Source organism: Odontomachus brunneus, unplaced genomic scaffold, assembly GCF_010583005.1.
Source record: "Odontomachus brunneus isolate Ranch 3 - 2012 unplaced genomic scaffold, Obru_v1 Obru_scaffold_087, whole genome shotgun sequence".
Taxonomy (NCBI): Eukaryota; Metazoa; Arthropoda; class Insecta; order Hymenoptera; family Formicidae; genus Odontomachus; species Odontomachus brunneus.
The window spans coordinates 1,323,558-1,348,233 of NW_022639537.1; the positions used below are offsets into that span (position 1 = coordinate 1,323,558).

At 39.3% G+C, this 24,676-nt stretch overlaps 2 protein-coding genes across 7 annotated transcripts in view; one reads left to right on the plus strand and one right to left on the minus strand.

The window, feature by feature from the left end:
• The first annotated feature begins 37 nt into the window (after positions 1 to 37).
• On the plus strand, positions 38 to 3,539 carry LOC116848039 (putative serine protease K12H4.7). Of its 3 annotated transcripts, none has more exons than XM_032823762.1 (9): positions 38 to 200; positions 915 to 1,166; positions 1,293 to 1,474; positions 1,554 to 1,789; positions 2,022 to 2,157; positions 2,226 to 2,542; positions 2,658 to 2,790; positions 3,000 to 3,169; positions 3,265 to 3,374. In XM_032823762.1, the coding sequence occupies exons 2-9, from the start codon at positions 963 to 965 to the stop codon at positions 3,372 to 3,374; spliced, it is 1,488 nt and encodes a 495-aa protein (XP_032679653.1). In that variant the 5' UTR covers positions 38 to 200; positions 915 to 962. The 3 variants fall into 3 exon arrangements, with proteins under 3 accessions (XP_032679653.1, XP_032679652.1, XP_032679651.1); XM_032823761.1 differs by lacking the exon at positions 38 to 200 and adding an exon at positions 207 to 374; XM_032823760.1 differs by lacking the exon at positions 38 to 200 and having other exon boundaries at positions 963 to 1,166; positions 3,265 to 3,539.
• A 63-nt stretch (positions 3,540 to 3,602) lies between these two features.
• The window catches only part of LOC116848037, a 60,899-nt gene continuing 39,825 nt past the window's right edge, over positions 3,603 to 24,676 (minus strand). For 3 of the 4 annotated variants that reach the window (XM_032823753.1, XM_032823751.1, XM_032823754.1), the window contains 9 exons: positions 21,400 to 21,612; positions 10,674 to 10,900; positions 10,326 to 10,537; positions 9,884 to 10,098; positions 9,610 to 9,810; positions 9,425 to 9,541; positions 8,232 to 8,516; positions 7,304 to 7,802; positions 3,603 to 5,185 (listed from right to left, as the gene is read on the minus strand). In XM_032823753.1, the coding sequence (XP_032679644.1) occupies positions 4,795 to 5,185; positions 7,304 to 7,802; positions 8,232 to 8,516; positions 9,425 to 9,541; positions 9,610 to 9,810; positions 9,884 to 10,098; positions 10,326 to 10,537; positions 10,674 to 10,900; positions 21,400 to 21,612 (2,360 nt within the window). In that variant the 3' untranslated portion in view covers positions 3,603 to 4,794. Of the gene's footprint in view, positions 5,186 to 5,971; positions 6,433 to 7,303; positions 7,803 to 8,231; positions 8,517 to 9,424; positions 9,542 to 9,609; positions 9,811 to 9,883; positions 10,099 to 10,325; positions 10,538 to 10,673; positions 10,901 to 21,399; positions 21,613 to 24,676 lie in introns of all 4 variants that reach the window. The other variant, XR_004378890.1, reaches the window with a different exon arrangement.

The window sequence follows — 24,676 nt, forward strand, 5'->3', positions numbered from 1 at the left end:
AGTACTGAAATTCTATAATATACGTAACATGAACTATAGATTTTCAGTACTGGCAGTGCATTTCGGAACGCAGTCATATATACTTTGGCAAGATGCACTTTTCTAGTTCCGAAGTTTCCGCTACGAGTTGCCACCAATTCTACCAAGCAAATTGAAATCGTAGTACAACTTAATAACAAATCAGGCAGATATTAAATGAGGTGAATTTGCATAAACTCTTATAAATCATCGTTGTGTAAGATTAATAATACGATCAGTCTAAGTTCATATTGTTAAGTTCATATTGTGTTTATCAAGAATCCTATTAAAGAAAAGTGAAAGCACTTTTTGTGTATTATAATAGAGAAGTATAAAATCTATGTTTACTAGTTAGGGTAAGATAAATTTTTGCTCAAGTAAAATATTTATTATTCGTATATATTTATATAGTATCAATAATATTATATTTATTTTATAGAATAAGCTAAATTTTTGTTTAAATAAACCATTAACATTGTCTGTATTTACATGATATTTTCAAAGCAAGCATACAAATGTTACGGTTCCTTCTTATGATGACATTAATGCTTTAAATATTTTTATTTCTATTATAGTATTAATTCTATAGATTATTAATTAACAAGCAATATAAAATGTATACATCTAAATAATTATTAACATATTAATGTAACAGTACACAATATGTACTTCATGCAACATTATATATTATGTAATTTCTAAATTCTTTTTTTTTTTTTGAGATTATCAAATGATAAATAGGATGGAGCATAGAGAGATATACCATATGTTTGCACTGCTAATATTGTTAATTGTTCATTGTTAATATTGATTGTCAGTTGTTAATATATTGTTAATTCTTACTATTAATAATTATTTTTTCTGCCTAATATGTGCCTATATTTTCTTTTTTACAGCTTCTTCCTATAGAGAATAAAAGTCAATAGTACAAATATTTGTTTAATATGCGTTTGCTACTATCATTATTAGTTATATTACATATCACAAGCTTTAGTATAGCATGGCGCAACTTCATGAGAGGCCGAAATAGAAATGGTAATTTAGGAGAACCAGTTTTATCATCTAAAAATTATAATCTTCCCAAAGAACAATGGTTTTCACAGCTTTTAGATCATTTTAATCCAATAGATATCCGTGTTTGGAAGCAGGTATATACTAGACACTTATATATTATATTTTTATAGATATTAAGTTTAATATATATTTTTTCAGAAGTAGATTTTCTTTATTGTTTCAAGTCAATGTTACATTTATAACTTGTTATTTTCTTACAGAGATACTTTGTTAATTCTGATTATTACAAACCAAATGGGCCCATATTTTTGATGATTGGGGCTGAAGGTGAAGTAAATCCTAAATGGCTAATAGAAGGCATGTGGATCGATTATGCCAAAGAGCTTGGTGCAATGTGTTTTCACCTGGAGCATCGTTTCTATGGAAAAAGTCATCCTACTGTGTATGTTGAATAAAAAAATTTAAATGTTAGTGAAATGAAAAATGTAGAAGTTTACATTACACTCGAAATATCCATGCAGGGATCTCAGTGTAAAGAACTTGGTGTATCTAAATTCAGAACAAGCCCTAGCAGACTTGGCATACTTTATTCAAGCTGTTAATATTGGCTACAAGTTTCCAAATGACACAAAATGGATTGTATTCGGGGGCTCATATGGTGGTTCTCTGGCTGCTTGGATGCGTGCTAAATATCCTCACTTGGTGTATGGTGCAGTATCAGCAAGTGGACCATTATTGGCATTGATTGATTTCCAAGGTATGATAAGACTAGGAGCACATAGAAAACGTAAGCAGTAAAACTTAAATAATAAGCAAATTTTCCATCCATAGTCGATAATTCTTCTTATGGTCCAAGAATAATCGATTGAGATTGGTTAATTTTCTTACTGCTTAAGTCTTACATTTTCCTGTGTATCATAGCTTTGAAAGCACAAATTTTAACAAGTGTGTTGTATAGGAGCTGTTATATGAACTGTTTTGTGTTATAGAATATTATGTTGTTGTGGAAGATGCTCTGAAGCAACATTCACAACAGTGCGTCGACGCAGTTGCAGATGCCAACATGCAGTTCCATATAATGTTGCATCACCGCAATAGTCAAAAGCAATTAACGGAAAAGTTCAGGTAAGCGAACCTGTCGGAATATAGAATATTGGCTCTAACGTGGTCTTTATCGAAATTATCTTTCATAGATTGTGTGACCCGATTGATCCTGGACATACCAAGACAACTGACATCGCCAATTTGTACGATTCATTGGCGAGCAACATTGCTAACATTGTACAGTACAACAAAGACAATCGCCAGGATTCTGGAACAGTTAACATCACTATTGATACCATATGCGATATATTAGTAGATAATAAATTAGAAAAACCGATTGATAGACTCGCTTACGTAAACAGTATGGTATTAAACGCTACCAAGGAAAAGTGTTTGGATTATAGATATAGTAACATGATTCATTTACTTCGAAATATCAGTTGGACAAGTGAGCAAATGGATGGAGGTAATCTACTCATCAAATTAATCGCTTGGGCGTTTTCATTCTAAGATTAGTTTTTTGCACATTTTGTGTTAATATAACAAATATAATAAACATTATTAAATAATAATGTTTACAGGACGTCAGTGGGTATATCAGACTTGTACAGAGTTCGGGTTCTTCCAGACTTCAACTGCGCGGCCTAAATTATTCAGTGAAATGTTCCCGGTTGACTTCTATATACAACAATGCATCGATATCTTTGGACCTAGGTTCGTCCTCACTTTTCAATTATGCTTCGACTGAATGTGATTCAATAACACAGCAGAGCTTTCTTTTTCTCTCATTATCACATTGTAATTTTCCGACATCACTCAGTATAGCTTCATTGTTTCTCTCGTGCTAAATTTATGCAAGAATCCGTCTTGCAGAAGTACTTGTGAGGCAAATCTTTTTCTAGCAAACTTCTTTTCTTTCGTAGATATAACTTGGATTTGTTGAAATCCTCCATTGCTCGGACCAACATTTTGTATGGTGCTTTGAATCTACAAGTGACGAATGTAGTATTTGCGCATGGTTCCGTGGATCCTTGGCATGTGCTGGGCATCACGCAATCCTCCAACTCACAAGCACCCGCCATCTATATCCCTGGTAAGTACAGTGTATTGTAGATATTTACTAAATACGAATATTGTACGATTTACTGAATACCTGAATATGTATATAATTTGTTGATTCACTCGAAGGCACTGCACATTGCGCGGTCTTGTATCCTTCAACGGAAAAAGATCTGCCTCAGTTAAAACAGGCTAGAATACTGATAAAGGACTTGATCAAGCAATGGCTCAAGAATTGATGTTCTCTCTTAATGTAATATCATATGTGGTAAGAATAAAAAATATATAATACGAATGTTTATACAATTAAAAATAGAATAGGTACTTAAGAAATTATTACTGTACGCGAATATATATATAAGTTACTATATATATCTCTCTCTTAGAAAAATATGCATTTTAAGAGACTGCATTTTGGAAGCTTTTTTTTTTTTTGTTATTATGCAGAATAAGTGAGGATATTAATATATGTTTATATAAATATTTTTATTTTCTAAATTTATATAATGTGAACATTAAGTCTAACGATATATGTATATGTAACGATCTATTTGAGAATGCGCCAGCATCCATTATCATGTACCATGTTTGAATGACAAAACTGCTCGTTTGACGGATCAAACAAGTTTGCCCTAAATGGCACTATCGTAATTTACCGCGATAAATAGAGTTACAAAATGCATGTACAAAGTTATCTCGCGTAAAATTATCTCAGTCAATAAATAAATGTTAACGTTGTTGCGAAAATCGTGTTACTTGCTAATTACATAATAATTTCAATGAGCCTGGTTGAGAAAAAACGTATAGGTGATAACTATACGTCTAGAGTTATGCGTTACATATCTATATTATAAGAAAATCGGTAGTAGCATACATATGATATATCGCAGGTGTAACGTTAGCGATTCACGAGGCACCGCGTGAAGTCTTCGAGTGCTCTCTTACATTTGTGTCAGACGTGCACTGCACTTAACGCAACGTCTCTTTATTCCTGAATGGGTAACATCGGCCTTTCCTTAACGATACCTATATGCAGTGTCCCGTTTGTCTGGAAACATAGTAATCCTTTTAAAGCGAGGCCAAGGTACCCATGACGGACGTAAATTTTGCCGATATCGTATGATATCCTTGGACGAATGTTCTCCAAACGTAACGTGAAACCCCGAATCTTACAGTATATAGCTTACCGTTACATTAATATCTGTTTGATCATTATTACATATTATTTCATTGCTGTTTTTGGCATGTCCTCTATGATCAGCTTCTACTGTCTTCCTCACGACGATTCACCGCCCTTGCACTTACAGACTACAGTGTACCGTAGGCTACACTTACAAGCTACAATGGTCATATATTTACAGCTCGTAACACGGACCGACGATAATATAAATAATTTACGACGTAAACAGAACGTGTAGGATTTATCTCGGCTGTTTTCCGTTCTAGATTCTCGCATGAGACGTTAGCTAGGTACAATTTGCTGGAAAATTCGCCGTGCACCCTCGTTCAAAGGTGGATCTTTCAACCCGTGGCGGTTATTGGACATTCACTATGGATTCCCTACGTCTTCCTACGACTCGTCGTTCACCACGCGATCGTAGACGATGTGACGTAGCGAATTTAACGACACAGAATTTCTCGCCCGTTCGTCTCGCCGATTTAGTATCTATGGTGGGACTGTCTCCAGTCGGGCGTCGCGCTACCGTGGTGATGATGATGGTGATGGTGGTGACGCTTCTTGTCGGAGATGCTGGCGTGCTTGCTCGACGGGTAAGCCGCGACGTCGCTTATGACCAACTCCGAGCCGTCGCGTTCGGTGTTGTTGCCACGGAAGTTCTCTCGGTATCCTGGTTCATCCAGGGTCTCCTTGCGACGGAGCGGCGGATGACCGGCCTTATGGCCGGCGGTCTCGTGCAGGTTCTCCCAGGCTTGACGGTAGTACCGATTTAGACCTCCCCGACTTTCCGAGGAGCTGCTGTCGAAGCTGGCTACGGTGTTACAATCGGGCGACGCACGGTGACGGTAATGCTTACTGCTTCTTCCACGATTTCTATGTAGAGATGGGGTTGAATACGTTAATAATTTTCTCTCAGTACCAAAATTTATCGTCTAATTACGAACAATTCTGATTGCACAGCACCAAGTATGATTGCAGCAGGCGACGAGAAGATGGGCAAGCGTTATGTGCAGTGGAGGAACGGTCGGATCAGTTCTTGCAAATATACTATAGTGTGTGAATTTTGTAAGCGTAATATTTCTATGTTTCTGTAGCTGAATGCAAGTATGAACCCGACCATTCCATTTAGCTAAATGAAAATAGGTATATATTACTATTACTCTACGACCCAAAACAATCTCCAAACTATTGCTACAACCAACGTGAAAGCAGAAAAATGGGATGAGCACTGTGTTCTACAGTACACCAAGAACTTGTATGATACGGAATGACGGATGTATAATGCCAATACCCAGCACTCAGAATTAAACAGGTGCATCAATGTGACCTTAAGAGGGATAATAACATAAGAGATGCAAGAGAACAGAGCATAATGTACATAAACCATTTTCCATCGTGGTTTCGTGCGGCGCGATACTCAGGACTTCTAGATCGTCAGTCGAAATTCGCCGCAACTGACTTGTTACCTGATTCTGTGACTGAAAATTTCCAGAACCCTTGAGTCCGCGCGTAGAAGGTGTTGGTGCGGCCGTGTGCGTGCCCTAATAACTAAGCTATTATCTAATCCGTAGGCGTGATGTGTACGTGAACGTGGAGGTGGACGTCGGAACGAACTATCGCTAAAGAAGATGCTGAAGTAGAAACCTTGCTCTCGTTTACCTTGACTAGTATCACTCGCGAAGGTGGCGCGTGGTAGTTGGTGGTACGTGATGATGGTTGATGTGGTGGGCGGTGGTTGCGTGGAGGGTTGGGGTGGTAGTGGTGGTTGCGGGCTTTATAAGGAGCGGTTCTCTCTCGTTTTCTCTCTTTATCAGCGGCGGGGGTGAGAGGGAGGGGCGGCGGCGGCGGCGGCTGTGGTGACGGTCTATAGAGAGGGATTTGAGAAGTAGCCGGCACGGTGCGCCGCCGACAGGCTGAAGGAGTAAGGGTGGTCGCTACCGCGGCGAGCCGTGAGGTCGCGGCGCCCCAGGTGCTGGTCGGGGAAGGGCAGCGCCAGTAGCGTATACCAACGCGAGGGCATTCCGGTGTCGCCCCTCCCAAGGCCACCACTACCGCCACCCCTCAGCGCACCAACCCCACCGAGCCCCCTGCGGCGCCTTCCTCTGACGCTGCCACTGCCGCTAACCACCGCAACGCAAACGGACTCAATGTTAATTATCGTCGTGGGAGGTCAGACGATCTCCGCCTGATTATCCTGACACTACGTCTTAGATCTCTCAACGTGTTTACACCAATGTTTTTCAAACACTTCTCGTTTTCATTTGCGTCTGTAACCGTCTGCAATCTCCCATCTTTACAGTAATCGTCGAGAGAGAATTAGATGATTCGCTAATAAATTTGCCATGATTCCGTGATGATGTCTTTATCACATCACCACTTGAGACAATAGCGTAGCTTGGATTATACGATTGGCATTGAAAATCATTGGTTTAGACAACGAGCCTCAAATTATCAGAATTCATCACGAAGCGACCTGACAAATTACAACGATTATGCGGCTTCTAATCGGCGGTTGTAACGTTCGCGAAGCATAATTTGAGGCTACGTCATTCGCGGCAAGTTCTTCAGGCTAAATTACAGGAAGCTTATGATGAGTGAATGAAGGGTCGAGTATACACTAGTACTAGAATACTATTATCTCCGCGCAGTTTTGCTCGCGGATGTTAGGGAACTTGCTTGTTACATCGAGAAAGATTGTTCGAAAAAGATGTACACGCGACTTCGATAAGCATGGGCGAGATCATCCTCTATGAGAGAGATACAGATTACAATGCAGCGTATTACGTATCACAAGTTAGGTAGAAGACAGACAGGTGAACGAGCGGGGTGTAGAGAATAGATTAAACAAAGTAAGCGATATAATGTACAGTCCGCTCGAATGTCGTCTATGTATATATAGAGGTGCGCTACGGTCTCAGAGAGACAGAAAAGAGGTTCGCGACGAGGACGACGATCCTCGAGCGCCAACTCGGCCTGACGCGTTGTCCTTACCTGCGTATAAGTATCACGACCGTCGTAATCACCGCTGCGAGGAACACGAAGCCGCCGAACACTCCCAGAGCGATCACAGCGCCGAGATTCAGCTTGGCTTGATGAGTGCCGCTAGGCAGCTCGGCGCTATCCACTCTGAACGGGCCGGATGGTTCCGGCACGGCTGCTCCGACTCCCGCTTGAGCATGATCGACTCCACTTCCGGATATTTCGTTGTCCTGCGGATGATCGCTGCCAGCGTCGTTGAGCACCGTTGACGGAGGTGGCGCGGGCTTGTTCAGCCCGATGCTCGGCCTCTTCGACACGGTCTCTCTTACTGTGGCCGGCTGTTCCGCCGTGTTGGGTACGTTTCTGGGTGGCAAGACGGTCGTGGTGCTGGTGGTAACCGTAGGCACGTTCGTTGTTGTTCTGATCCGTGGTGTCAGATACGGTCGAACTTTTGGAGTCGATGGACGCAATGTTGCTCGAGAGGGGACGATTACGGTTGTCCGTGGCTCTTCTAAAATGAAGAATAAATGCGCAGATAGTACAACATATTTTAGGAATATTCTTATGATATACAAGTTCTTAATTCCAGAATATTCGAATCGGATATTGTATGAATATACGTACATTTGTAAATATTCTATGCACATTCATATAATATTTATAGCTTATTGTCATTCGAATATACTATAAGTGCAATATAAAATATAAGTGCAATATATAACAGACTTTTTTTTAATATATTTATAAAATGCATAAATATTCTAATATTCTTATAAAGAATATTGAGAATATTTATGCGCTACCTGGGTATAAGTAGAGGTTTTAAACAAATAAAATAGCCAGAAATGTAGAGTAATGCTGAAGATAGACAGCCAAAATATATTGCATCAGCGTTATATTAACTCTTCTCGTTATCTTTGTTTATTATAAAATTGCATACCTATGCATGTGGGTGCGATATGATCGTACAATCCAGTAGCTAAGCAGAGTATCTGCCGGAAACCGACCAGCCGGTAGCCCTTCTCACACGTGTAAATGACTATGCTACCAACCAACAGACTCCGGTTGAAATTGGTCCTGATTGGGATATTTCCGTCTTCGTCGATTTCCTCTATATTGATGGTACTGTGCGCGACCATAGCTGGTGGATCGCAAAGTATGGGCTCGCATCGCGGCGGAGGTCCGTTCCAGCGTTCGTCGATGTCACAAGTTAGTCGGGCGCGTCCTGCATAATTGTGGATCAAATTACAAATCCTTACGTAGGAAATTTGATAATTTCATGCTTGACATTGAGAGAGACCAGAAAGAGAAAGAGAGAAATTTAGGAAAAAGAAAACATTTTTATATTTGGTATAATAATAAATTCTTTCATTTATATTAATAAAATATTTCTTAAATAAAAAATCTACATTTTCTTAAAATCTTAACTTTTCACGAAAGCAATTGTTTATTCCATTTATTAAAAGAATTTAGATTTAAGTAAATATATGTTATTACACATCGCGGATAAATATTTTTTACTTTTTAAATATTTTTTCTCTCATAGTATATAATACGCGTATTTGATATAGCCGTATTTGATAATTATTGATATAACGCGTATTTGATAATAATATGGCTTATTAATCTAAATTATGTTTCTATTATCAAAATTTAATTATATTATCTTTTACATAAATTTAATTATATTAACTTTTACATAAATTTAATCAACTTTCTATACTTTCAAAAGTTTCAACATTAATTGACGATATTATGAAAAATCGAGATGAAGTTGCGAGAATGAAGCTATCTATCTATCTGATGTTAAATAAAGAACGTTAGATAAAATTTTGACATTTTATTTCTGCGATTTTTTTTTTAATCTTCTGCACCGAGAGAAATTATGCGATAAAAAATTAACAAATGGATATTTCCGATCAAATTTCGATCAATTTTATATCCGATCAGAATATTCGATTAAATTTTATCTGATACTTTCGGTCACAATGACATTTCATTAAATAAACCAATCAAAAAATGATCAACCGATATTTCTTGATCGGAGACAAAAATTCATCGATATTTTGATCGAAAATATCTGTTTATTAATTTTTTATCGAATAATTACTCTCAGTGTGTGAATATGCTTACCGGTCATCTCGTACCCATCCTCGCAGGAGTAAAGCACTTGGCTGAAGTAAGTGACGGTATTATTGATGAGCGTATAGCCACCGTGTTTTATGCTCGCAGGATAGCCGCACTCGATATCTAGGACGAAAAGAACATCACGTTTCGACAACTCACACTCGCGAACTCGTTCAACGACCGTCACTTACTTTTGCACACCGGTGGAAAGTCGTTGTAGAAGCCGGTATCAAGACAGGTGCGGTTCGACGGTCCGATCAGATAGTTACCCGCGTTGCAACTGTACTGCACCCTCGTCCCGACTTCGTACGCGCTGCTAGGGTTCCTGGACGATCTGACCACCGTCATCGTAGAGTTCGGCGGCTGCTCGGGTCTGCCGCAAGCCCGCGGCTCTGTAAGAGCAGAGTCGTTATAATAAGAACGACGATTAAAGGAACGGAAGCGCAAACTTGAAACGATACTCACGATGTTGACAGATGAAATTCAGTCGGGCTGTGCAAGGTGTGTTGGACCAAAGCCAGCCTCTGCCGCCGTCATATCGAGCGCAGTCGTCCTCTGTGCCTTGAGGTAAGTCCCAGAACGAGACTGACACCACTTCGCCACTTTCGGCCCACCTCCACAACGTCCGGTCCTTCGGGTCCCTAACTGCGCCCATCCAGTACTGACTGGACGTGTCGCCCCTTCGTCAACGACCGAAAGAATTTTTATTTATTATTTTTCACAAAAAGACGCACGTTTTCGCCTTACCCTCGCACTTACATTTTAGATAAACATACATAATATTTCACTGAAATTTGTATGTATTTCTATCAACCCTTAAAGAATCTTTTTTAAGTAAAGCATTGACGACGAGTTTCTTTTTTTTATGTCACTTTATTTAAGCAGCTGACACCGCAGTTTTTAATACCTGTGTCGCCTCCACAGCTCCCATGAAATAAAACCTTGCAGAGCAGGATTGCTCTCGTCCACAAGAGTACCACCTCGTTGGTGGCAGAAAGCCCGCGCGTCCTGGAATATCATCTGGCGATTTTGGTAAAATATGTAGCATTTTCCGTTGTAAGTCGCCGTCGATCCTGGCGGTTGGTCTCGGTATTGAGGACATCTCTCGATCGGCAGAGCCTGTGTTTATTATTTCGTGAGATCAGTCACAGGTGACGAGAGGAAGAAACGTGAAAATACGATAGCCTTTCCGTTTCCTCAATTTCCGTCGGCGGAAAGCTTATGTTTCGCGTTAGCTGCTAAAACTTCGCGATACCTGATCGGTATAGACGAAAGCCTCGCACAAGGAGAGCTGCACAGGCTTGTCGACGGGGGCCTCCAGGTGCACCGAGACAAAAGCTCCAGGCATCGGCGGGTTGCAAGGTAAGAAGAGCGGTTGTCCTTCCTCCAATGGTCCAACGAACTGATTGCAAATGGGATTTATTCCTAGATCTGGCCGATTGTTGCCGACTCGGACGGTGATTTTGCCGGGGATATCGTCACCTGCGAAAGGATTGAGCAATTATTCATCGACTGATTCGAAATATTTGGGGCATCCAGATAGGCCTTCACAATTGCCACGATGTGAGACAATCGATTTTCACTTCGTCGCGTTCTACATGATAAATTTAAATCTATACAATAACCACTCACAAAAAATATAATTTTTACATATTGACTAATATTACGTACACTTGTTTATCTTGTTTATCTGATTATACACACATACTGATCCGTTAAAATTTGCTGGCATCTCCGGCCATAACATTCTTGTTTCAAGCATGCAAATTCTCGAAGAGATTTATGATCCGAAACATACCACAGAGTCGGGTCAATGCAATTTTAGCAGGGAAAAATCAGGACATTTTTCCCATCACACGATAGCCGTCGTTGCAAGTCAACCAAGAGATCACGTTCATAAAATCAACATGCGGGTAATTAACGGTACACATTTACGACACTGAATGTTAGTTTCATCTGTGTTCATGTGTCAATGAGTCACGATAATTGCATATGTGCGGCGGCTAAAATAACCGGCTAAAATACAAATCAAGACTCCTATTTATACGGGATAGCTTTCAAACGGTACAGCTCGTTGTACGCAACGCACGTAACGCAGTTTTAATTTCGCCGCATTTGTGCCACATCTTCATTCTTCCCGAGACATCTGCACGGCAGCCGGTTCTTAATCTTGTAGCCGATGCTACAAAGAAGGAGAGAACCTTATAGTAAACATTATTCACATGCAATATTTTAAACAGTTTGTAAAACAGTGAATATAAATAAAATTGTGAAATGGTTCTTTTAGAATAGTTTATACTGTCAAGGAAGTTCTGTAATAAGCGAAATAATAATCAGATCTCCATTTTTACTTACAATAAACAAAGATAAAAAATAAAATAAATTTTATAAAAGATTTGTCTGCATATTACTGTTATATATTCTATATATTTTTTACTGATAATTTTATGATTACTTGATGAGCTCAGCATACTTATCTCTCGCGACTTATCGCGTTTATCCCTTAATTTTCCGCTTTATTATAAATGTGATAATCACGCGTCTGGACAGTAAAAGCGCCAACAAGGCATACCTCCAATACAATTTTACCACGGAGCACATCGTATAATCAAATTTCGCGCGAGTAACTTTCTAACAAGATCGCCGCGAGGGTATTAAATGGTCGCTATCAATCGCGCCACAACTTTTACTTTAATTGATATTCCACTTCTCTCCCGCGCCGGCGATGGTTCACGTGAAGAGACCAAAATGATCTACACGACGTAGAAAGCCCAATCCAATCGATATCGTAACGATATCGTCCGTCGTTTACACAGTCATTCGGCCTAATTAGGTCTCAAGCCGCGCTCCGTTGACGTACTCGGGTTAACGTAAATCGAGGACCACGGCCGGCGCGAGGGGCTTTCACTTGCGGTTTAGTTTAGAGGGTACACAACAAGGCGCGTTCCCGCGCGCACGCGCGCTGGCCGATTACGAGCGTAGTATCTGGACAGATAAAATCATCTCCGGCAATCCGGCAAGCGCTACATCTTCTGACCCAGAAAGTATCCCGGCTGTGACGGAGCCGAGCGAACAAGACGGGACGGCCGCTCGTAGCTGCAAGCCGCAATTACATGCTTTCCACGTTTTGTCCCCGCGTCGCGTCTGTGCTCGCGTCGACGACGGTGCATGTCGTCCAGTAAAATTGCCCGGTATACGTGCATACACACACGCACGTATACGGCCGCGGTACTTTCTTATTGCACGCGTGAGCAGCTATTCTCGCCTCTAATGAGTGAGCGGACATGCATCGCGTGCAGTGAAGAGAGGAGCGGCGGCGCCAGATAAGGGAGAAACTCTCTTGGCGTTGGAGGGAGGATTTAGACTGACGCACGTGTGGAATCACACGAATTCAGGCGAATCGATTCGCAAAAGCTGCCTCCCGATATTCACTGCTGCTATTAATGGTGCGCGCCATGTGAATGATAGGTTTTTTATATTTTAGAGGAAAAAAGTTCTATTGATTGACTCGACGTGTGACCAGTAAACGCGTTTTGATTCGAAGGAAACAGAATTTCTGGTTCTTAATCTTGTAGCCGATATTACAAAGAAGGAGAGAATCTTATAGTAAACATTATTCACATGCAATATTTTAAACAGTTTGTAAAACAGTGAATATAAACAAAATTGTGAAATGGTTCTTTTAGAACAGTTTAAGGAAGCTCTGTAATAAGCGAAATGATAATCAGATCTCCATTTTTATTCACAACAAACAAAGATAAAAAATAAAATGAATTTTATAAAGGATTTGTCTGCATATTACTGTTATATATTCTATATATTTTTCTTTGGAACAGTAAAAGAACTGTGTGACAAAAAGAAAATAATTAATAGATTAGGACGCGAACACACAACCTATCGTATCGTAGCATTTCCGTTAATATCGAATATTAATACATATTTTACTGCAACGATATTACAGCTTAACACGCGTATCATCTTCGGATAGCATTCTTCTATACCAATACTACATTCTTGTAAAAGTTCAGCAAAATTGGTGACCAGAAGGGTCCGAGCACCCCTTATAACAAGTTGTAACTTCGAGATCCCGAAATGTGGGACATCTAGCCCCGGTCTCCCTTGCGTGTAATCGTAGTTGGTTTAATCTCATTTCATTTAACCATGTCTAGTCATTGCGGCGTTTTCACGATTATACCGCCGAAATTGAACGGTCCGAATGCTCTTTCGTCGCTCAAGCGTAACGTGAAAGCCGTTCTTTCGCCCGCGGTGATTATGATACGCGGTCCGTTCAATTACGAGCGACTGCGCGCGGCATGGGAATTATCGTCGTAAGAATTATCGTCACGTATCTCGTCGGTGCTGGGCCGTGACTAAACAGCTGCTTAGGATGGGCCGCATTACGCCGGGGCTTATTGTTCACTCCGCTTGGCGCGGCGCGACTGCTTCGCGGGCGCGCGCGTTTATCCAACGAGCACAAAGGCAGATCGTGTCAATTATCGCGTTTGAATAATTCATCCGGCGGATCCATAGATCGCCGCTGGATTATGCAGAGTGGAATCCATGCGCAAAGCACGCCGCGGAAGTCGTTAACGATCAATCGCACGATTACGAGAGCGCGACTCGCGATTGAGACGGTATCGCCACCCTTTCATCGTGCATCAAGACGGGTATTATAAAACTAGGAATGATTCGAAATCTAACCTTTAAGTCGAAACTTAAATCCAAAACTTTGTGAGGCTTCGAAACTCTCGAAACTTGAAACTATCCGAACCTGAAATGCTATTTAAAAAAAAGAGAGGATATTTGTAAAACGGACTCCTGATTGACGATTAATTGCAACGAATTCAATGAAAAATTGTTCAATGATGATTGATATGAGCGAAAATCAGAGATCATTCAATTAATAATTTTGCGAACACAGACAGTATCACTGCACTCAAAGCGTGTGGAAGCTGTTAATTTCATCGTTAAGTTCATTTTGAAAATTGAATTTGGCGTAACGTACAATGAATTTGTTTATTGCAGATTTTGCAATTAAATTTTTCTCCCTCTAGTCAAGGTCAGTGAGGAATAGGACGAAGTAGTAAAGTGGGCAGTTCAGTGTTTTCACTGACAATCAGTCAGTGAATATTCACTGATTGTCGTTGACATAATCCTTTTGCTGATTCACTCAGAAACATTTTCATTAACAACATTCACTTTAAAAGAATAGATGTAATTTTGAGATCTACGACACAAACTTGGTGGAAATGCCTCTTACTCGAGGCAGGAAGGGAAAAAGGAAGGAAGATACATTTTCCCCGGCGCTCTCGCTTGTCTTCCCGGCGCGCTCGCCAAGTAACAGCGCGTCTAGCTACCGACAATGCCATTATTATTAGTCGTTTAACGGTGAAAGTCTCCTCGAGTTCGGCTAGACGCTCGTTACGGTGTTACGGACGGAGCGAATGAACTTTCGAAACGATAACGTGCGTTTTCGCGCTCCGGAACGGGCACTTGCATTAGCTCGGCGGCGCTGAGATGGAATCGGTACTCCCTAAGCGCTTGGCATTATTAATTCGCGAGATATTCGTGCGCGATCAGATTGAAAAGCGACTTCTTCCTACGTAGCCCCCGCGGAAGATGCGGTTTTGCGAACAACCATCGATCTCTTCTCGATCTTTCAGCTCGTCCGGTGTAGGAGCGCGCGCATTTAAAAGTAGAATGGTCGAAAGTAGCATATCTGAAAGTAAAAATGGAGCGTCTGAAAGCCTAACAGAAGAATCACACAGCGGTTATCTTTTTCATTAAAGCAGCGCTTCGTTTCTAAAGCGAGGAGGATTATTAGCGACCGAGGAATTATTCAGTAGTAACTTCAATTTCAGGTGAAGAAGCGCCGACATTTCTCCTCAGGCATATTTCTTGATCAACGTAATAACAATACGAAGAAACCGATGAAAGTACACCTCAAAAGAAGTGCTCGTAAAATGAAATGCCTTCTGCGCCGGCATAAAATATAATTCTTCAAGCATAACCATAGTTGGTATAATAAGTATGGTCTACGATATATTACACTCATAAATATGTTTTATTATATTTTTTCGTATTCGTAAATCCAATGCACCAACTTTTCCTACGCGGATCCGCGCTTGAAAGTAGGAATAGTTTGGAGATTCAAGTATAAATAAGTATAAATTATAATATCTTATGTCTGCGTATGTAGATAACCTAAGCTATGTATGAGATATCATCTGTGTAGAGATAATATATAATTTATGGTTACTTTTTAAAAAATATGGCTTGCTCAACAATTAAGAAAATTGTCTACTTTTATTTAACTTATAATCTTGATGCAAATTTGCGAATGTTGTTTCCTAAACAAGTTGGAGTTCACAGGATTCTCTGCACGGAGAGAATATTATAGTTTTTTTTTTCATATCAATTCTTTTCAATTTTACTATGTTTTCAATAGTCCAGGAGTAGATTATCAGTAAAATCTGTCTTGCCATTTATCTAAGGGACATAGTAAATTTCGCAAGAAACATAACAAGTGTTTCAACAGCACATTTTAGTTCCTAAAGTATAAGTAACACACATGAAATGAAAGGACAGTGAATTACCGCAGGATGTCGACCTTTTTTCCTCAATTACAAAGTTCTATAATAATTTTTACAATAAAATTCTGTCCTTGTGGTTACATTCTATCATATGATAAATCTATCATATGATAAAATCTAAAAAATATCTAAATATACAATTCATTATCTCTTTTAAACATTATTTTTATGATTCTCATTTCATTATGCGGTAGATTGGTATATTTAACTGTGAAAGTAAGAATGTGTAATCAGAGAATGCTGTGGACTCTAACTCATTTAGTAAACAATGTTTATAAATTATACACCAGGATTTTAAAGATCAAATAACTTCTGATATAAATTTATGAACGTTATTTCCTAAACAAGTTGGAGTCTACGGGATTTCCTGGTTACATTCTTATCTTTAAATTACTCTTGTTTGTATATTTCCATTTAATGTTCTACAAAATTTATGCTGGCCACATAGAAAACAATTGTATGTAATGTAGAAAGTACGTAAATGATCCTCGTAGACGTAATCTCGAAAATGTGCAACACAACCCCGCTTGAAAGGAAAGGAAAGTCGATGAGGAAACGCTTTTAACTCCGGAGTCAAATAAGCCGGTGGCTTCCCAGCTGACGATCGACGACGAGTGAACGTCGCTGAAAAATGTACGCCGGCTGTATCGTGGGACGTATCGCGATGATTTTCTAACAATTGAAAGTGGAAAGACTCTCACTCTCGACGCGCGAGAATTTCTAAACGATCTCGCATGCAAACAGCGTTTCCGTCCGGAGCGGAGTGGTAGGAAGCGCGAATTTTACGATGGGATTTCACGGCTCGCTTGAAGGAGGCGACTTTTCCGCAGCTCTGATGCCCGTGGACGAGATTCTCGATCGGTTCAGCGTAAAGTCTTTTGAAAGCGCCGCCGTACAATCGGTCGTAACACGACCGTGATTTTTCAGGTCGGTGGAGAGCATGCTCGCTGGAGAATGTCCAAGTCTCCTCGATCACGTCGGCGTCTGTCGCGATCGATAAACGCGGGCAACCACAATTCGCATTACTGTCTCGATATTAGAATTTTATTGGACAGCAGTGCGTCGTAAAAAGCGTCGTGGAAAGACGTGGGAATCAACGTTTTCAATGTCGAATCGATTGGTAACAAAAGCTAAAAAATTATACTTTGTTGGACCATTCTTGCATAACTATGGTCAATTAAAGAAGATTGGCAGACAAGATCACGCGTGATAATATACCAAGGTTAATAATTAAACGTCTACATACATTTTCTGCAAAATGATAAAGGATTTTTTGTCTACATTTTGACCTAATCCATACACGGAGAAAAATAATTTTGCTTTTTTAGCAAAATCGTCGTTGCTACTGCATATTCGTAGTGACATCAAAAAAATTTAGTTGACGTAGCTAATTTTACAAATTATTCATTATCAGAGCAGAAGTAGTTTCATTGCCAGGATAAAAAATATTTGTTGAGTGTATTTGTCCTAAGAATCACGTTAATTTGCTATTGATGCAAAATAATGTATTCTTAGCAAATTTATTTGCTATCGGAGCAAAACTGCAATTGCTTATATAAATTCATCTTTAGCAAAATAATTTGTATCTTATAGCAAAATAATTTGTAGATTTAGCAAATTATATCCAGCAATAAATAGTGATTATATCCAGCAATAAATAGTGATTAGTACTCTTAGCAAATCTTTTTGCTGTCCATATAATAATAAAAAGATTTTGTTAGATCAGCAGAAAATTTGCTGGGCCAACAAATTATTTTTCTCCGAGTAAGTATACGACGGCAGTTGTCGCCACAACAACTCATCTATCGTATCATGTGCGATTATTTTTCAATTTTTAATGAATAATTCAAAATTTTACATGGTTGTTTACAAAATGGCAGATAAATTTTGTGTTTAGTTTGACCTAATCTACAAGTACATAAGATATGGAATGCACGAATAGTGTCAAACATCCTGTATATCGTTACTTATCTCTGAAGAAATGATTGTTAATTTGAGTATATCAGTTTTAGATAAATACTAATTATTTTTCTGTGGAGGAACGAGCTGCAGTTAGCTGATAAGCGTAGACGATAGTATTTCTCGCTCTCTCGGTATGAATTCTAATGCTGGGCTCGAGATAGAATTCCCGCGATATCACGTAAACGCCCCGCGATTCCGCCCGCCCGTACATACTTACGTACGTCCGGCACTTTCGTTTCGATGGCGCGTTTTCTCGACTTTCTATCGATAAATAAGCATTACCGGTAATTACCGGTGAAATAACGGTGCCGCCGGCGAAATGAATTCGCGATCGCGTCTTTGCCCGGCGCAAGTGCGGAGCGCGATCGCAAAACAAACGTAACATTAAGCGCACGTCCGAGCACGATATACGTGCGCGTATATCACAGTGGTTTAGATATCACGGTGATTTAGATGTGGGCTGTGTAATTTCGCCTTTACATTGAATCTACTCTCGACGAAAACTTTCCATCGTCGCGTCTTCTTTCCGTTTTCGCAATTGTGTGAGATGCAATTGTGTGATCGATATATAATTTAAAAAGTATAGATAGCATTGAGAGAGAGAGAGAGAGAGAGAGAGGCTCTTCGCAATTGTTCAAAAAATCAAACATAGTCAATTTTCATCTCTTTAAGAGTATTCATTGACAAGCTTAATCCTTAAAAATATAAATAAAAAAGACGCGACTAGTAGAAAATGACACAACATTAGTGGAAAATCAAAACTGTTTTTAATTAATTTTAGGCGTTTATAAGGTTTAAATCTCTTTTGTTTTATGTATGAATTATGGTATATAAGAAAGATGTATGGACTATCTATTGGTAAGAAAAGCTTAAATCATAATTTTATAAGTTGGATCATTCTTGCGTAACTATGGCCTAAATTAAAGGAGATTGGGACGGACGATCGCGTACGATAATATACCAATGTTAATAATTAAATGCCTACGTTGTTATTTGCAAAATGATAGAAGATTTTTTCATCTACAGTTTGACCTAATTTACAACGGCAGTTGTCATTACCACAACCGTATCATGTATGATTATTCTCTAATTCTGAATTAATAATTCAAAATTTTACAAATTTGTTTACAAAATGGCAGATGAATGTTATAACTTTATTTGAACATTATAATAGTTTCATAAGAAGTACAATATGATTATTTTGGTGATAAAGATATTTTCTTCCAAGACATTTAAAGACATATTCCCGATCCAATATTTCGTCCTTTCCATTAATGAAAATTATTTTTAAATAATAAGAACACAGATTTTTTTTCGTTGTCATACAAAATATATCTTTGAGATAATTTATTTTTGTTTAACGCTATGTGATCTCATTTGAAGATTAACATGACAAAAGCATCAAGCATCATACTTTTTAAGCAAGTGTGTTCTGTTTTCTGCGTCGCAGAAACGGAGCGGCTTATGACAAATTGCAGTGCGTGCGAGTGGTACTTCTGCAGCGCTTTATGCGGATCTGAATCGTGCGACGCGAATCTCGTACGTCGATCCCGATCGACGATTCCGTGACCAACTCTGGCGACGGAAAAGAACATAGCGCGATTTAATGAGCTCGTAAAATCAGCGTGCAAACGGCGAACGTCCAATTATCGCGGTCATCGCGCGCTCTTTCTTACGATCGTTCGGCCGTTTCTTCTTTTCCACCGCGCCCGACCGCGGACCTTTTAACATCGCGGATTCGTCTCACCGGCATCGAAGCGAGTCATCCGTTTGTACGGAACTATAATTTGAAACAGACCGGATCGGTTAAACGCGCCGCAGTGCAAATATCAATTTCCCGCGGTGCGTTCCTCTTAGGCTGCATTCCGATATTATTGCCAATACTAGCATATTGGAAAGTCGTTCCGTTATTAACACGAAGTGCACTGCGACGGCATCTGGTTCTATCGATGATAGAAAATTTTTTGTAATCTAGTTGGGATTCAATTAGCCCAATTTTCCACATCATAGGTGCCAGATGAAAAATTCATGCAGGTTTTAGTTAGAATTGTAACATTTTGAACATGTTAATTTAAGTGGAAAACCCAGACAGATCCCATTTGGTCATCCTCAACTTTTTCCCAAAGATTTTTGCTGATTTACATTTCAAACTAAAATTAAACAAAATATATGAAACACTTTAAGTATTTACTTGTTACAAGTGTGTATGTGTGTATATATATATTTGCCCGAGGAATTCATATAAAATAAATGAATATTTAAAATAAAACAATACATATTTCTATTTTAGAAAAAAACTTACAAATTTTTAAATAAAGAAGAAATATATATCCTTTTTATCTTGAAAAAAAAAATATATATATTATTTTAACAAAATATATGCTATATGTAAGGAATAATACACTGTACGCGACAATCTGCAATTAAAACCAGTAAAAGGGGAACACAGCCTTAGTCATCAGCAGCTCGTGCGGTGTCGAGGTAAGATTTCTCGTCTCGGTCGGTCTTCCCGGATATTGAAACCTTGTTCCGTTGTTTAACCGTAACTGTTAGCACGTCGATCGTTACGCTCGCAGTGGTAGACATGTAGTGTTAAACATGTCGTCACGTAAGCGAACTATAAGAAATGCTCCTTGGGTTTTTTACAATCTTTCTTATCTGCAGATTCTTTGTCAAATCGTACTTCACAATAATCTACATTTTTACAATAATCTGCATTTTTTTCTCATAATAGTTTACATTCCACATTTTTCATAATAATTTTTTACATCGTAGTTCATACAATAATTTTCTCAATAGGAAGGAGAGACCGAAGGCTGCTTTTATAAAAAAAAAAAATAAGACTTTACATCGAGGATTTATATTTGGTATTTACAACGATTTCAGTTTCAACGACGTGAAAGTAGATCACGAAACTTCACTCTTCTGCTCCACGTGAAATAAAATTTATCGAATAAACAAATCTACTGCGTCCCAATTCTGGATTTAATTCTTTGTGAAATCGTGCTTCGACTAGTTTATTATAATTTTTTCACAATAAGGAGGAGAGATTCGAGGACTGCTTTTATAAATAAAATTTCATCGAGGATTTGATATTCACGACGATTTCAGTTTTAACGACGTGAATGTGGATCACAAAATTTCATTCTTCCGATCCACGTGCAATTGAGTTTACAGTCTATCGAATAAACGGTTCTATCGCATTTCTATGTTAGAGTTAATGCCAAGTTCCGATGTCATCTCCACGGTAACCGTCTGCCATTTGTTAAACGAATCTTTCGACGGAGCTAGACGAGTACATCCGATATCGCATGCGTCGTTTAACAGAGCACGGCGCCGCTTACGTCTGCGAGAATCGTCCGTAACGCGAAACGGTGAATTTTCACAGCCGGCTTGAGGCGCTGACAGGTATACAGTAATACGTACCGCAGCACGGCTTGCCGAAGTCCAGACGCACCAGCTGCACCATGTACGGCTCCAACAGGTTCACGTACCACCACGGTTTGCGCTCTGGCATCGTCAGGGTGCAGGTATGCGGCGTGTAACTCTGACTGCTACTTCCGTCGACCGCGCGTTGCGGAATTCCGCCCTCCGTGTTGCTGGACTGCATCGGCGCCTTGCCGCCGGCCACGTTCAGAACTGCGGACGAAAAGATTAATATATTGGATCGTCATGCTCGCTAATTGCCGCGAAACAGTCTGTCTTCCGAGGACACTCCAACACGTAATCGGTTCTCTCTCTTTTTTTTTTTTTCTTTCTTTCCTTTTTTGCGCGCGGAGAATTCGCCACGAGAGCAAGAATCGCGCGATTAAATAACGTGATACACGAGAGAGCGTTTCTTTTCTATTCTGACAGTACGCAGAAAATACACGTGTAATAAGAGTATATCTGTGCGAGAGACATTACTGTATCTCTACACTTCCGTAATCGGAAGTGTAGAGTTTTAGAGAGACGTCGAGGGCTGTCCAAGTAAGTCAACTCGAGACGTAGGAGATTGAAATCTCTAATGACAACTTAACGAGATGATTGTCAGTTTTCGGTCTTACTGCGCAGAGAGAGAGAGAGAGAGAGAGAGGTATTTTTCAATACATGCTATTACATTGTGTGATCGACGAAAGACTACTGATCGATAAGTGCTACAGTTACAGTTGATTGTTACAGAAGGTTGCAAGATTTTTAACTAATCAAAAACAGTTTTTGACTAAATATATAGGAATCTTGGTCCAAATTCCCTGCATATGGTTCAAAATTATAGAAATTTTCTTGTAATTTTCAATACAATATTTTCTTTATTTATTTAATAGGAAAATGTCTCTTACGAATCTCTTATTAAAGAACAAATCCTTATATTGCAAACGGAATGTGTTGCGAAACTTATCGAGCAAAAATATTCCCAAGAGATTGCACAAATGTCTAAAATATACCTTAGAGACATCCTAAGGACGTCGAAGACAAGTATGATATCTTTCAGATGTCTTTTCAGATTTCTAAGATGTCTTTTAGACATTTACGTATTATTGTATGACTTGCATCTTGAATCAACTGACTCCGCGAGAGGGACTCTTGTGAATTCATGATCTCTCTCGCCACGAACTACATATCTCTTTCCAAGCAACCCTTTGCCAATTGTTTCTCACTCTAACACAGCAACAATTACTGAATCGATTGAAAGAAAGTCCCCATTGAATACTGTATTTCAATAATAGACAGACATAAAAGATCACATTATAAATCGCACGCAGTCGACGCAAAACGGAGATGGACGCGGCAGATAATTGCATTGTGCACACACCCACGCAATCTTTGCGCTTTTTCTTTCCTCTCACGACGCGCGCATACCTCGGTGACGCGGCAGTAATTGCCCGTGTGTGAGAAAATCGCGGTAACTCATTGCCATATCCATCCGATAAAAAGAAGGTCGACCACAAGCCGCCGCCGCCAGCGCACGGGTGAATAGCCGTACGGCACGCAGATGGGATGGCCATCGGACGCACGGCCGTGGTCGCCAAGTTTTGTGCAGCAAGTGCCGTGCATTCGCGAACAAGTCGGCGGCCTTGCGGTAGTTTTACTGTACCGTAACGTGAGAATTTTATCGGCGTTAACGTGCGCGCGCGCGATGCTGGGCGACGATGGTGCGTGCCGGTAGCCGTCGATCGCACGCGTTTGCGGCTTGGCGTCTCGTTCGCGCCGCCTTAATTGTGCCTAATCGGACATCCGGCTCGACGTGGACGGATCAGCGTCCTTGGATCGCGTAAGATTGATCTAATCAACTGCATCCTTGAGTCGTTGCGCTACTTAGCGCATTCGACCTATATTCGCGATTACCTGACGACCTCCCGTTCTACGTTACGTCACTTGCCTGATAAAGATTCTAGAGAACGTTGTAAATGTTACTCAATAAATAATCTTGACGCGCGTCACGCTGGTAAGTTATATAAGTGTACCAAGTAGGTAGACACGGTATACGATGTAAGGCAATTAGTCCATAAGCCCCTTCTCTTAGAAAGACTTTAAAATTTTTAGCAGTATGTTAAGGGAAACACACACACAATGCTTTGTAAGCATTAATATCAGTATATTCCTTCAGCTTATGTAGCCAAGAGATGGAGATTTGGTTTACAATTACATTTTTTTCCACATACATATTCATTCATTCCTTATTTCTACCTATCCAGTTATTAACTATATTCCTATAGTTACATTACCTCTCTCTACTTGACTTTACAATATGACTTCGTTACCTAAATGCCCTTGCAATCTCCTCTCACAATCTTTTTAATTTTTTAATTATCTGATCTTTACACTATCCACATCTCTCTGTCTATTATGTTTAATTACACTTCCCTGTTTCACTCAACGAGTACCATATCATCGTCTTCATACACAATACTTCAAATTCTATCTTTTACTTTAACTGTGTATACTTATTCCTTGATTTTTCCTCTTCCTATCCTATCTCCTTATTTCCTCTTCATTCTCTTTTCCTCAATTTTCTTTCATATCTTGTTAGTTTTATTACTCTATACATCCTCCTAACATCTTATTAACATCATGAGATAAATTCCTCTATCTTTTTCTTCACTTTTTATATGTCTCCTTCAACTTACATCGCTAAGATAAAGTTTTCCATATCCCATAACCTTCCTCTTATTCTTTGCGTTTCAATCTTCTTACTTGCATAGCACCTGTCTCACCAAGCCTGTCTGCATTACCTACACTATTCTTTTAATTAATAAAAAGCTTGAAAAGACTGAAGTTTAAGTAATATGTCTAATCGTCCTAATTGCACTTTCTCAGACAAAAATTAATTTTAAATAGTCATATCTAAAAAAATCTCACGGAAACGAGATAAAACGCATTTTAAAGCTAAAGTGTATTCATAAAATAATTAATACGAATTCTTCATTAAATTAAACTAATTAAATGTGTGAAATTTAATAAATAATCCCAAATAATGTGGTAATTAATAAGTAGTAAGTTTTATCGTTACTCTCTTGCGATAGTATTAAAAAGTTATACATAACAAATCATATATAAACGTTTAACACAGATTTGCCGGCTTTCTTCGTACTGTATTAATCATAAACTTTGAACAGTATTGTCACGGGCCAGCTATCTTAACTATCACCTGGGAGATACCTATCGCCTGTTCATGTTGAAAGCGCGAATTATCGGTGAGAACAATGTCTCGACGGGCTTCTTA